Source organism: Xyrauchen texanus, chromosome 32 (assembly GCF_025860055.1).
Source record: "Xyrauchen texanus isolate HMW12.3.18 chromosome 32, RBS_HiC_50CHRs, whole genome shotgun sequence".
NCBI classification, from domain to species: Eukaryota; Metazoa; Chordata; class Actinopteri; order Cypriniformes; family Catostomidae; genus Xyrauchen; species Xyrauchen texanus.
This window is the reverse complement of record NC_068307.1, coordinates 5,738,652-5,753,048: the sequence shown is the minus strand read 5'-3', so window position 1 is coordinate 5,753,048 and position 14,397 is coordinate 5,738,652. Positions and strand designations below refer to the sequence as shown.

Here is a 14,397-nt window from a genome sequence, read left to right as displayed (position 1 = left end):
GTTAATGGATCGTAAACTTACAAATACAATAAATGCTTACAATAAAACAAAAATGGCAGAAAATGAAATTAACAAATGTGAAAGTGTCATTTTCTTTGCTTTTGCAAACTTACATCAGCTTACATTTCCAACTCTGGATTAATAATTAACATTTGAGTAAATATTTCAGTGTACACTTCACCAATAAATTACAATCTGTTGATTCTAGTAGCATCACACATCAATTAAAGTTCAGAAGAGAATTACAGTATTTGAATCCAAAACCAACACAGTTAAAGTGATAATCCACCCAAAATTGAATATTTTCTCACCCTCATGTTACTCCAAACCCATATGTCTGTCTTATGAGGAACAAAAAAGGAGACGTTTCACTGAATGTCCCAGTATGTTTTTCAATGCAATGGGGTGCATAGTGACTCACTTTAAAGCTTAAAAAAGGACCCAAAATATCATAAAGGTTGTCCATGTGGCTCATGCATCATATTGCAAGTCTTCTGAAGACACATGATATGTTTTGTGTCATACAGGTTTGGAAAGGCATGAAGGCAAGTAAATTGACAATTTTTATTCTTGGGTGAACAACTATAAATCCAATGAGGTATATTAATTTAAGATCTGAATTTAAAACAGGCTATAGATTATGTATAGGATCTTTAATGTATATAAAGAAATCAACAATGATCATGCATACCTGACCATCGCAGAGGTCAATGAGAGGCACCTTGTCACTATTGGCCCTGATGAGTTTACTCTGTAGCAGCTTGCCATCGAAATACACCCACGGGCAGCAGTGTTCCCAGGGAATGGGCTGCCCGCACGCGTCATTGGCAAACAGTGCCATATCCACACCACTCATAAAAAGAGCAGCCAGCTGAATGCCGTGTGGATCCAGGCTATCAATCTGGAGGCGACAGATGCAGTGTGTGTCAAACAAAGCTTGGAAGGTTAAATAAGCAGCTACATGCTAAACTAACCCCAAAGCACAAAGCAAGCATGAGCAAATTGCAGTCTATCCATATATAAAGACTAATGGACAAGCCACTCCAGCCAATCCACAGACAGCCATCAAGAGCAACAAGCACAGGCAGCAGCAAAGCAAAAAGCGCGAACAGATCAACAAAGCTGACACAGACAGCCACGACACAGCACAGCAAGTGTGGATGGTTCACATTTTTAGGAGTGTAACATAACGCAGGTGTGAGCTCGCAGTTACACAAACCAAATGAGCTGGGGAAAAAATGTAAACAGTTCAGCTAGTCAGGTAAACCATCTACACAAAAACACAGCATTCCTTTCATTTTCTGCAAAGCAAAGCTTTTACAAAGCATTAAGGCCAATTGACCAAGCACGGTTTATTGTAAAATAAGAAGTGTCCAGAAAAACAAGGCAAACAGGTTTTTCCCCATCTTTCTATGAAACTCGCCTATTCTCTTAATCACAAAGATAAAGGTGAAGTTGGAATACATAAGCCACGTCCACACTCATTTCCACATTCATTTCGCTACGTTTCGGCCTTCCGTCCACACTGGGATGGTGTTCTTGTCAAGCCAAATCTGAGCTTTTCAAAATCGCTCTCCCGAGTGGATAAATTTGAAAATGGCGTATTCGCGTTGTAGTGTGGACAGAGGAAACGTTCACTGTATCTAAAACCGCCCCCTATCCATTAAATGGGGCACTATTTCGGGTATCTGCCATTTTGTAGGCGTGTCTGAATTATGAGTGAGCCACTCGTTCCCTAGTTTTGTTCACTCATTCTTACCCACAATGCCCTCTAATTTCGACACTCAAGGACCGTTAAATGCCCATAATCCATCGCCGGGAAGAGAGAGATGCCAGTTTACTGCTTTCTTCACTCCTGCAATGTTTTATTTCATGCTTAATGTATTAAATTACTTTTTGAAAAAAATTATTACTTTTTTATTACTATTACTATTTATAATGTACTCAATATTTTATACAGAACTTTGCCATCGATTATTCTATTCAAGCTGAAGAATTCTTTATTTGTTAAATAATTCACCGAGGTGATATTATTTTAACTCACGACACTGCACACTGTGGAAATAATTCTGTGGATGATTTAAATATTCGGTTATAACATGTGGGTTATGATAACTTTGGTCAGTAGCGGTTTTATCCACCACGCAAACCATTCAATTTTGCCCGAGCAGGAAAGCTCTGCAAAAACTGTTTGAGGGGTGACATGTTGTTCTGGGTACACACGCGAATACACTGTTGTCTGCAGTCTCGGAGTCGGTTCGGGTCAGTAGGACTTTGGCTTCGGGTTTGTAATTTATGAAAAAATATTCACGACTTCTGAACTTGTTTCGCCCACGCATGCTCAACGGATGAGGGGCCGTTAACACTGAACGTGTTTTTGCATGCATCTACTCTGTTTTTCCATTGTTTTTCTATGTAAACACGCAATTGACTGCTGTACCGCGTCTTGCTGTTTCTTCAGTGTCTCACGCAGGACTGGCACATTTTTAGACACTGTGTCAAGTTAAAAAGAACTTCAGGTCTCAGAAACGCATTTCTGTAAAGAGGTGACTGTTACAATGTTTAACATTATTCCAGATTATTCTGCATCAAGCAAAGTTTCAGCGCTTGATAACAGCAATGTTTTGTTTTTCTGATGCTCTAGTGTGCTGAGGGGCCACCGTGGCTTGTATGTTTACTGTTAAAATACTGTAACGAATGATGCCTACGATGCTTAGCCTACATAAAATACAGCCTTTTGCAACATGATGAACAATACACTGCAGCATTAGAATGTAAGCTCCAGATGAAAGTAAATAAGACTATATTGCTATTGTATACAACAAAGTAATAATAATAACAATGTATCATATTATAATGACAATCTGGACAACAATAAATAGTTGTTAGGTTATAATATTAATATAAACTGTACAAACTTAATTTCAAGTTTTGCACAACCTGTTCTCACACACACACACACAGTTTTGTAAACATATATGTAGGTAAATATATATATATATATATATTTTTTTTTTTTTAATCACTGTATGCATTAATTTTACCACATGCATTAATTATCTTTAACTAGATTTTTATTTTATGAAACATTTTTAATGTACTTTGCTACAACAGCTGATAGGATGAATTTAGAATTATAATTTTTCAGAATGGAGCCCCGGGTTGGTTGGTTGCTTGGGGCCTCAGAAATCATAAAGCCGCCCCTGACTTTGGTGCCATTTATGGTCGGACGGGGCGCTACGCACCCAGAAATGCTACCAAGATTTTATTGGAGTTTAAAGATACTAAAGTATAAAAATAAATACAATAAATGTACATTTGAAAAAAATGTCATACTTATGTTTATTCCCCCGCATGTGCAGTAAAGTGATTTTTCAGACGTTTCAGTGAGGATGAGCAACTTCTCCAAACCAAATAAAGACCCCCTCTTAATTGATAGTTGGCGGCCAATTACATTATTGAATAACGATTATAAAATAATTGCTCTGGTTTTGTCGAAAAGACTGAAATGTGTTTTCAATAATCTAATCGATGAAAGTTAATCTGGTTTTCTACCAAAAAAAGGCATCTCTCAAATAATATAAATCTGGTCTTAGACTATTCTGACCTTATTTCTAAAGATTGATCTATTCTCTTCTTGGACTATTATAAAGCCTTCGATTCCTTGGAACATGACTTTCTGTTACAAACCCTTAGCAAGGTGGGATTCGGCGACTTTTTTTGCAGATCTGTTAAAATACTTCACACCAATGGTAATAGCTCTATCAAACTCAGCAGTGGTACCTCTGAAAAAATTATTGTAGAGCGGAGGGGGGCAGGGCCGGGTCGGAATATCGCGCGCCTGGTCCCCAATCAGCATGATGAGGCGCGCGAGGGATAAAGGCGGCCGGTGACGATGGCGGAGGAGTGCCCTGCCGTCCCCCAGAAATGCGGAGGGGTCGAGTGAAGACTGCCGTCCGCGAGGGGAGGAGGGAAGTAACTCCCCGATCGCCTGGAGCGGTAGGGCCGCTGCCAGGGGCGGAGGAATGTCCCCAGGTGCCGCCAGAAAAGCGGAGGGGCGCTCTGTCCGCTGGGGGTCGGAGATTTGACTCGGATTCGCCCGGAGAGGAGCGGCTGTCGTCCGCCAGAGAGTGTGGAGGAGTGTTCGAGGACCACGCAACGGTACATCAGAGAACCGGTGAGTGAGTTTTTTTCTCTCTCTCCTCTCTCTCTCTCCCTTTCGCACCGTGTTGGCCTTTTCCCTCACCTATTTTGTTGGTGTTTTTCCCCTCCTGTCTCCTCCCAGGTCGAGGAAGGCGGGGATGACCACACAGGACGCAAGATACACCCCGTCCCAGGGATGGGGGGGGGTGTACGTCATGCCGATGGCATCCCGGCCTGAGATAACGCCGGGAGGAGTGTGGAGCGGAGGGGGGCGGGGCCGGGTCGGAATATCGCGCGCCCGGTCCCCAATCGGCCTGATGAGACGCGTGAGGGTTAAAGGCAGCCGGTGACGATGGTTCGAGAGAGAGAATTACGGGCATGTCCGTCATGTGTGTGTTTATGTTTGTGCTTTTGGTTTGAGTTTAATTAAATATAATTTATGTTGACAAGCCGGTTCTCGCCTCCTTGCCCATCCTTTAACTGTGTTACAATTATATTATATTAACATAGGGGGCCAAGGTAGCTCAGCAAGTAAAGACACTGACTACCACACCTAGAGTCGCAGGTTCGAATCCCGGGCATGCTGAGTGACTCCAGTCATGCTTCCTAATAACCAACTGGCCTGGTTGCTAGGGAGGGTAGAGTCACATTGGGTAACCTCTTTGTGGTTGCTATAATGTGGTTCTCGCTCTCGGTGGGGCGGGTGGTGAGTTGTGTGAGGATGCCACGGAGAATAGAGTGAGCCTCCACATGCACTAGGTCTCCTCAGTAACACGCTCAAGCCACGTGAGAAGATGCGCGGATTGACGGGCTCAGACGCGGAGGCAACTGAGATTCGTCCTCCGCCACCCGGATTGAGTCAGCCATCACGAGGACCTAGAGTAAATTGGGAATTGGGCATTCCAAATTGGGGAGAATTGTAATTTTTTTATTTAATATATCTACTCACTTTCCTGCAACAATAAAACTCGCAGATTTGATGTATCATTTGATTTGAGCTTAGAGGACAGGATGTGATGTTTCGATCTTCTATGGTTCACGGGTCCTCTCATTGTACGAATTCAGTTCAGAGTTCCCCAAGCTTCTAGTACGCCACGTAGTACAAAATTCCTTCACACGAATGTGTTTTATATTTTTCTGACAGTCACATTTGACTTTGTGCAAACAGGCCTTTAATATGGGCTTGTGTGTATTCTCTGGACACTTCTTATCCAATATTCTCCACACAAATCACCTTCAGGTCCTGCAGCTGTTCAGGCTCATAAAGTTTAGGAGAAAGTGCTTGAGCTAGGAAAGCGTCAAGTTCGTTACGACGCAAAATTCTTATTCCTGGCCATTGCAACATAAACCTAAAACAGAAAGGGGTGAAATATTACAAATACGTACATACAAAAACTGATTTTGGAAGCCCTTTCCGAAATTATGTTAGCCATTTGTAATCTGAGGGAAAGTCCAAAACCCCTTGCAGTGCATTCAAGGTATAAATTTGATCAGTTTATGAGTTTTTTGGGAATCGGTCCCATGATTAAACATGGCTAGCATCATGCTCCAACAGTTGCTGATACAGGAACTCAAAAATGTATTAAAGTTAATAGAAAGTATTTAACATCCTACAATGGTGAGTGTATTAAATCCTCACCTTAGCACGCAACACAGCACCATGAGAGGTGTCGGGACATTGGCAGGGTTCAGCATAGCTGGAGTGTCGGACCTCATGCAGGCCAGGAAAGCCCTCATCCTCCGGTTCTTGTCCTCCACAGCTTTGCCCAGCCAGAGTTTCTTCAGGTTAGGACATGTCCATTCTCGGAAGGGAAGAGCCTCCACTAGTTCAGGGGTGTGTGGAGATTTGCCTTTATAAGCAGCCCATTCTTTAACGATGACTGTTGGATCTACAGTCACAAAACACAAACATACCGTTTATGCTGAGGCGTACAGATCTGTGAATAAATAATGAGCAACATGTTTATGATTTGTTTAAAATATGACATTGAAACAATTACAAAATGTATCATATCTAAACAAATATCAACAAAAGTTTGATTGGGGCATTTGCCTAAGATATTAAAGAAGCATTTTTATCAAAATAAAACAAGTGTAAATTAAGAACACTCATTTGATCATCCAATTCTTGGAATCTTGATACATGATAAAAAAACATTTTTTTTTTTAAATAATTTACAAAAAATTATTTTAAGCCATGAATCAAACAAGCCAGCTTTAAGATGAAATCACAACATTTGATTTAAAGCAAAGCTCTAAAAATGGCAAAGATGACAAAAAGGTACAAGACTGTAATGAACTGATCACATGAAGCGTTAAAGGAACATTCCAGGTTCAATACAAGTTGGGCTCAATCGACAGCATTTGTGGAATAATGATGATAACCACAAATTTATTTAGACACATTCCTCTTTTTATTTAAAAAAATGCAACAATCTGGGTTACAGTGAGGCACTTACAATAGAAGTGAATGGCGGCCAATTTGTAAAGGTTAAAATACTTTTCGAAATTATAGCCACAAGACAAACCATATGTGTTAACATTATTTTAGTGTGATTTAGGTAAAGTTGACGATATAATGCCAACAAACCATAAAACGACTAAAAAAAAAATTATAATTTAAAACAAATTTACAGCTCAAATAATCCTTAATTTTTAACAGAAGAATGAATTCAAATGCTTTTATAAAATTATTAGCTTCACATTTCTGCCTTTAAACCCTCTAAAAATGTGCCCCATTCACTTCCATTGTAAGTGCCTCACTGTAACCTCGAGGGACGAGTCAAATACATTTTTTGTGGTAATCAACTTTATGCCACATTTGCTGTCAATAGAGCTTAACTACTGAACCCGGAACATTTCTGTAAATTATGTAATCAAATCAGAAATGAATGTGCACACTAAAAATATTGACCAAGTCTGTAATTTACAAGTAAAACATACATAAAATAATTCAACATATATAAATACACATATAAGTAGTCTCGATTACAACATTCACAATGCTTGCGAGTTGATGGTCACTGTTGAGCTCTATCACACGATTCTGATTTCAAAAGTCACTTCTCTGATTAGTGGACCTCTTGTGAGGATTATGGGTAGTGTCGTTTTTTTTACCGGACATTTGGCATCTTTTTTTAAAAATGTGTTCAAATCACAATGAATTGTTCTACAGATGCAAATCATCATTGCTTACACTCTCAAAACTTATACTAGGTCTGTTCTTTTTTTTTCTTTCCTTTTTCTCCCAATTTGGAATGCCCAGTTCCTAATGTGCCCCACAGACAACGAGCCAAATTATAGTGACCATGAGGACGTTACCCCATGTGACTCTACCCTCCCTAGCATCCGGGCCAATTTGGTTGCTTAGGAGACCTGGATGGAGTCACACAGCACACCCTGGGATTCGAACTAGCGAACTCCAGGGGTGGTAGTCAGCGTCTTTACCACTAGGTCTGGTCTTTCTTCATGGACAACATGTATATGAATTTTACTCTGGAACTCAACTGTTGCACTTCATTGTCACTGTGCATGATGCACATTGTAGGATAGAAAAAAACGTATTCAAAAGAAAACCCGTTCTACTAGGGCGATATGGCAAATCTTATATCATGGTATTTTATATCACAATAACAATATATATCTGATATAAATCTTTTTGGGAAAATTGTTAATAAAAAAAATATATTAAATTGTACTCCCTATTTTTTGATAATACAGTCAGTAAATTAAATACTTCCTCTTATATAATTTTCTCTTTTTTTGGAACTTGACAATATTCCAAGTAATGGAATATGGTCCATGCTCCAGAGATAGTGCACGAGACGTGCACATGAAACATAGTCAGATGAGAAGCTTATTAAGCGCTTATGAATCACTGTAATATTAGTCTCAGCCATTTATTTGTGTGTGTGTGTGTGTACGTGTATGTTCTGCACCCTGGTTGTACTATGTACATCAATTGCTCAGTGTTATAGTCTCACCAATTAATTTGTGTGTATGTGTGTAAGTGCGTGATATTGTGTGTGTGTGTGTGTGTCTGTGTGTGTGTTTTGAACACTGGATATTTTATAGTCCCACCTCTTCATTTCTCTGCATTTATGTTTGGCATTGTGACTGATTTATTGATTTTATTCAACAAATAGAACAAAAAAAAGCTATTTTTTAGGGTCTCTCACATTCATTTTCTATGGTCGGCAAAAGTGTCTTTTTTTTTTACGGCAACTTGCTCATCAAATCAAGTACAATTTCTATTTTTTGTATGTGCAGATTGCAAGTCTAGGAAAAGTCAGAAAGTCCTCAGATTGAGGAAACCATTCTTATTAAAAAAATAATTAAATTGGTCAAAAATGATCAAACTGCACAGGAGGGTTAAATTAATAAAAATATGCTTAAAAAGAAAAACAACAGTACAATCAAAATTGTAACTTCAATGTAATATTAATTTGATTTTGCTTGAGCGGCCAAAAAAAAACCCTGTCCATGTTTCTTACATTTTCTCAGTTTCACGTGAAGCCCTGCCCACTGATATTTACATATCGTGATAAATGCGTTATAGCAAAATCTCTTTTGACACTTTATACTGTCGCCATGATATATACACAGTATATATTGTCATATCACCCAGCACCATGTTCAAGTTTTACTCTTTGTATTCCACTTTTCCACTGAGAAAAATGTCACTGTATGAGAGTTCCAATTCAAGATTATGCACCGTTTAACGCCTGTGACTCAGGAGTCAAAAACATAGTGTCAGATTGGACAGATAGCACAACCTGTCGACAGCTTACATTGCCTTAAACCTTTTCGACTAAACACAGTAGCCACGCTACATCTTGGCATGTTTTCTGTAGTGCCTGTGAGCGTTCACAAGAATGGTAAGGCTTGGCTCATGAATATTACATTATCTTTGTGACTCGTAATGTCAGTATATCCAAAAGAATATTCATGATCCATGTCTGTAACATAATAGGATTCATAATCGGAGTGTCGGTGCTACTGATAATACAAGGAAACTGAAAAAGTATGGACGTAGCAAAAAGTCATTACATTTTATCTACTCCAGTATGTTTAACATGGCAAGTGTTTTTCAATATTGGTCTTTGTGTGTGTGTTTACATAGCTTATCTGATTCGAGAGAATTACGAGCAGCTTTGTCACCAGAGGATTTCCATGTTACTCACATTCTGGGAGGTGATTTCTCCTCATGGCGAGTCTCTCTGCCTTCTTTTTGGCCTCGGCCAGGCTGAAGAGCACCCCGTAAACATACTGACGGATTGGCCGGTACAGTTGCACCGCTGAGGGCAGGTCTTTGTTTGCTTCATCTTCAATGGTGACGGATAACTTAATCTCACCCTGCAAACAAAAATGATCAAATGTTGTCAAACATAAAAGTAAAACAAAGAGACATTTCTAGGCCTAAATCATCATTTCTAAGCCTCAAAAGGTTAACCGAGAAGGAGGGTCTGAGTGGATGACCTTATTATCTGAAAGCTGACCTTGGTGAGAACATGGTAGATATACGGGTACATGAGGCCTTGTTTGTGTCTGTGCTCAGCAACCCGTAGCACCTCTGGCGCCACCACTGGTAAAGGGGGAGTTGTAATATCCATATGGTTCCTTGTTGGCATCGAAAGGAGGGGTGGAATCTGGGCATTGACCCGTATGTGACCTCTGACCTCTAAGCCTTGGTTTACAGGGGAGGTCACAGAAGGATCAGACTGGAAGAGAAATTGAAGAAATTACGGATATTAGATTCAGTTGTTATTGTATGAAGGTTGATGTAGCTTGTAACAAGCATTCTGAGGTGTTCGCGCACGGTAACAGAGTTAATAATTGGACCCACTTTATTTTGGTCTCCTTCTGGGATGTTGTCCATCTGATTTCTCGGTTTTTCCCATCCCTTATGGTCACCTACATGACTGCAGTTGAGAAAAAAATTAAGAAAAATTGTAAACAAAATATAAGAACTAACATCATCCAGTTTAGAGAGCCCAGTTACGCAAACCAGTAAAATTTACTTTTTAAAAAACTTCAGTGACATTAACCCTCCTAAGCTGTTCAATAAAGGTCGACGCCTTGGCTGTTCGTGGTCATTTTTGACTGGAATAGGTGTAACCTTATCATTTTTTTTAAAGAAATTATAGATTTCATCTTCCCTGAAGTAATAACAATAAAATTACGCACTTAGTTTGTAATTTCATGCTATTTAGATCTTATTTACCGGTCCATTTCTAAATTAAATCATATGAGCAAATAAGCAAATGAATGTTAACTTCACTTCAGTAAAAACGTACACTTCTATAGACTGAAACATGAAGAATATATAAGAATGTGTAATGCACTGGGGCAGATTTCTTACATCTCGTGGAGACAAAAAAGAACAATTACATGACTTGAAATTAATGTCATAATAATGACCAGTAGATGGCTGCTGTATGGCCCGATTGCCTGTTATACCTTTACCATTTATTTTCTAATTTTAGATTAGATTATGCATTGAATATACATTTAGACCAAAAAATAAATAGTCAAATTTGAGCATTTTTATAAATTGTTTTGAAGTGACATTACTGTTTATTTACTATCCATGGACCAAAGGTGTTACAAAGAGAAGACAACATATTTTTTTCACCATTTTATATTAAATATCAAAATTCAATAACTCAATAATACAGCTCTGTGACACATTGAGACCACTGAAAAATGATCAGTTTCACTGAATTTATTACTTATAGGTATGTGTTTGAGTTACATTTAGGGCATTTATTTACAGAAAAAGACAACAGGTCCAAATAACAAAAAAGCAAAAAACAGCAGATGCAGTGTTTTCAGACAAATTGTTTTTAATTAAATCGGTCAAAAATGATCAAACAGCGCAGGAGGGTTAAATGAAAAAACATATGCTTACAAAGAAAAACAGTACAATCAAAATAATAACTTCAGCCTTAAAACAGGCCAAAATATCTCATTTAAACTTCTTCAGCTAAAATATTTTAATATTTTTACTGTTCACTTTCAAGAAGAAATCTGCCTTTTGCAGAGCATAAGTCTGTCAGAGAGACAGGTGTGATTTCTCAGGGCTCGTATGCAAGAGTAGGAACATTTTATGCATCATATTCCAATATATTAAAAAAAAAAAAAAAAAAAAATAAAAAAAATAAAAAAAATCGCTTGCAGGACCTTGGCCGCCCTCAAATTCATGTACCAAAACCTGGCCTCAATATATGCAATTAGAAAATGGCTGTGTGCAGAAGATGACAAAGCTGTCCTACATTATTTCCCTTGTTCTTGGTTACTCACTTGGCAGTGGAGCCTGTGTTTTCCTCGTTCTCTGAGGAGGAGGATGTGGAGGACGTGGCGAAGAAGGCTGGGTCTGTGTGGTTGGAGCTGCCGTCGTGAACTGGGTTAACAGGGGACAACCTCTCGTAGAGTGGCATGTGTTGCTTCCCTTCATCAGGAATGCTGCTGAAGCTGTTGTTATCTAGGAGCCCTTTAACTGACAGGTCCACTTCATGGGTCGGCTCGGCCATTGGAGGGCCAGAACAGCCATACTGGACCTTGGGGAATGATTGAAAACATCAGTTTCTATTTGTATGCATTATATGACATGCATAAGCACAGAAAAACACTCATCATTAAAAGGAATAGTTTACCAAAAATGAAAATTCTTTCAATTTACTCATCCTAATTTAATTCCAAACTCATGTGAAATTCTTGAAGTGATTGTTCACCCAAAAAGGAAAATTCTCATCATTTACTCAACCTCATGCCATCCCAGATGTGTATGACTGTCTTCTGCTGAACATATTTGAAGAAAAATAGAAGAATATCCTAGCTCATTTGGTCCTTAAAATGCAAGTAGATGGTGATCCGACCTTTGAAGCTCCAAAAAGAACAGACTGTCAGCATTAGTCATCCATAGGACTCCACTGGTTGGATTAATTTATTCTTAAGCAAAGCGATTGCTTTTGCTGCCAAAAGTAAAATTTTTAAGTACTATTGAACTATAAATCATCGCTAACAGTCAGCGGCTTATGTGCATTCACAAGAGGGCGGAGTTCACGTGGTCTCGTGTGACATTCACTTTGGCATGTTAAAGATCTAAATATCAGAATCAGAATCAGAATCAGCTTTATTGCCAAGTATGCTTACACATACAAGGAATTTGTCTAGGTGACAGGAGCTTCCAGTCAACAACAATACAAACAATACCAAAAAAAACAGCAGCAAGGCATAGGTAATTAAAAACAAAAAAGAACACAAAATAAATAATTATACATATACGTACATAAACTCACCTTCATACATACCCACATACACACACGTGAGTGCAAATCTAATACAATCTGTATATAAAGAACAAAAAACAGTATATTATGTACAGAGCAATGTAAGTAATGGCAGAAGTGGATAAGTTGGATAATATAATTTAAATTAAAATTAAACTGTGTATTGCACATAATTATTGCTCAATGGGGGTAATTTAACTGTTCATTAGATGGATGGCCTGAGGGAAAAAACTGTTCCTGTGTCTGACGGTTCTGGTGCTCAGTGCTCTGAAGCGCCGGCCAGAAGGCAACAGTTCAAAAGGTAGTGGGCTGAGTGAGTGGGGTCCAGAGTGATTTTACCAGCCTTTTTCCTCACTCTGGAAGTGTATAGTTCTTGAAGGGAGGGCAGGGGCAACCAATAATCCTCTCAGCAGACCGAACTGTCCTTTGTAGTCTTCTGATGTCTAATTTCGTGGCTGCACCAAACCAGACAGTTACTGAAGTGCAGAGGACAGACTCAATGACTGCTGAGTAGAACTGTTTCAGCAGCACTGGTGGCAGGTTGAACTTCCTCAGTTGGCGAAGGAAGTACAACCTCTGCTGGGCCTTTTTCACAATGGAGTCGATGTGTATCTCCCACTTCAGGTCCTGTCAGATGGTAGTGCCCAGGAACCTGAATGACTCCACTGCTGACACAGTGCTGTTTAGAATGGTGAGGGGGGACAATGTTGGGGTGTTCCTCCTAAAGTCCACAATCATCTCCACTGTTTTGAGCGTGTTCAGCTCCAGGTTGTTTTGACTGCACCAGACAGCCAGCCGTTCAACCTCCTTTCTATACGCGAGACTCATCATCATCTCGGATGAGGCCGATGACAGTGGTGTCGTCTGCAAACTTCAGGAGCTTGACAGAGTGGTCCTTGGTGGTGCAGTCATTGGTGTACAGGGAGAAGAGTAGTGGGGAGAGCACACATCCCTGGGGGGCACCAGTGCTGATGGTACAGGTGGTGGAAGTGAATTTTCCCTGCCTCACAAGCTGCTGCCTGTCCGTCCAGAAAGCTGGTAATCCACTGACAGGTAGAGGTGGGAACAGGGAGTTGGTTTAACTTAGTCCGGAGTATATCTGGTATGATTGTGTTGAAAGCCGAGCTGAAGTCCACAAAAGGATCCTTGCGTATGTCCCCGGTCTGTCCAGATGTTGCAGGATATGATGCAAACCCATGTTGACTGCATCATCCACAGACCTGTTTGCTCGATAAGCAAATTGAAGGGGGTCCAGAAAGGGTCCAGTGATGTCCTTCAGGTGGGCCAACACCAGTCTCTCAAATGACGAAATATAGATCTAAACCAAAACCAACGAAGCTTCTGTACAGCGTTCCTACAACTCTGTTGTAAACAGCGCAGGTCTTCCGGGTGTGTCACACATGCGTCTGTTCTCGTATGAATATGCAAACGTGATTATGTCACACACACATACTGCTACTGACCGGAAGTGACAATTTATATTTTAAAAAGTACTTAAATATTGATAACACGATCGTTTCGAATTAATTTAGAGTTGTATGGATGACATTTATGCTGACTGTCTGTTCTTTTTGGAGCTTCAAAAGATCGGATCACCATCCACTTTCATTTTAAGGACCTACTGAGCTGAGATATTTTTCACATTATGTCAACATTTTAACACAAAAAAATCATATCATATGCCTTCAGAAGACTTGGAATATGGCATATGAGTTACAAGGACTACTTTTATGACACTTCTGGTTCCTTTTTTAAACTTTAAAGCGAGTCATTATCCAAATGTTTTGAAAATACTGAATTTTTAAAGTGAAGGAAGATTTCCATGTCTGTCTTTTCTGTCAAAATAGTTTCCATCATCATTTACCTCTAATTAAACATATCATTTAAATGTATAATTTCACATGCACACTGCTTTTTCTCCATGTCAATGTTTATGTTAACAAGTCACTGCTTTGGTTTACAT

At 39.4% G+C, this 14,397-nt stretch overlaps 1 protein-coding gene across 2 annotated transcripts in view; it reads right to left on the bottom strand.

The window, feature by feature from the left end:
• The window catches only part of LOC127626160 (constitutive coactivator of PPAR-gamma-like protein 1 homolog), a 37,611-nt gene that overhangs the window by 6,690 nt on the left and 16,524 nt on the right, over window positions 1–14,397 (bottom strand). For both annotated transcript variants that reach the window (XM_052101747.1, XM_052101748.1), the window contains exons 7-13: window positions 11,446–11,702; window positions 9,989–10,064; window positions 9,642–9,863; window positions 9,327–9,498; window positions 5,783–6,032; window positions 5,378–5,492; window positions 692–901 (exon numbers count right to left, since the gene is read on the bottom strand). In XM_052101747.1, the coding sequence (XP_051957707.1) occupies window positions 692–901; window positions 5,378–5,492; window positions 5,783–6,032; window positions 9,327–9,498; window positions 9,642–9,863; window positions 9,989–10,064; window positions 11,446–11,702 (1,302 nt within the window). The remainder of the gene's footprint in view (window positions 1–691; window positions 902–5,377; window positions 5,493–5,782; window positions 6,033–9,326; window positions 9,499–9,641; window positions 9,864–9,988; window positions 10,065–11,445; window positions 11,703–14,397) is intronic.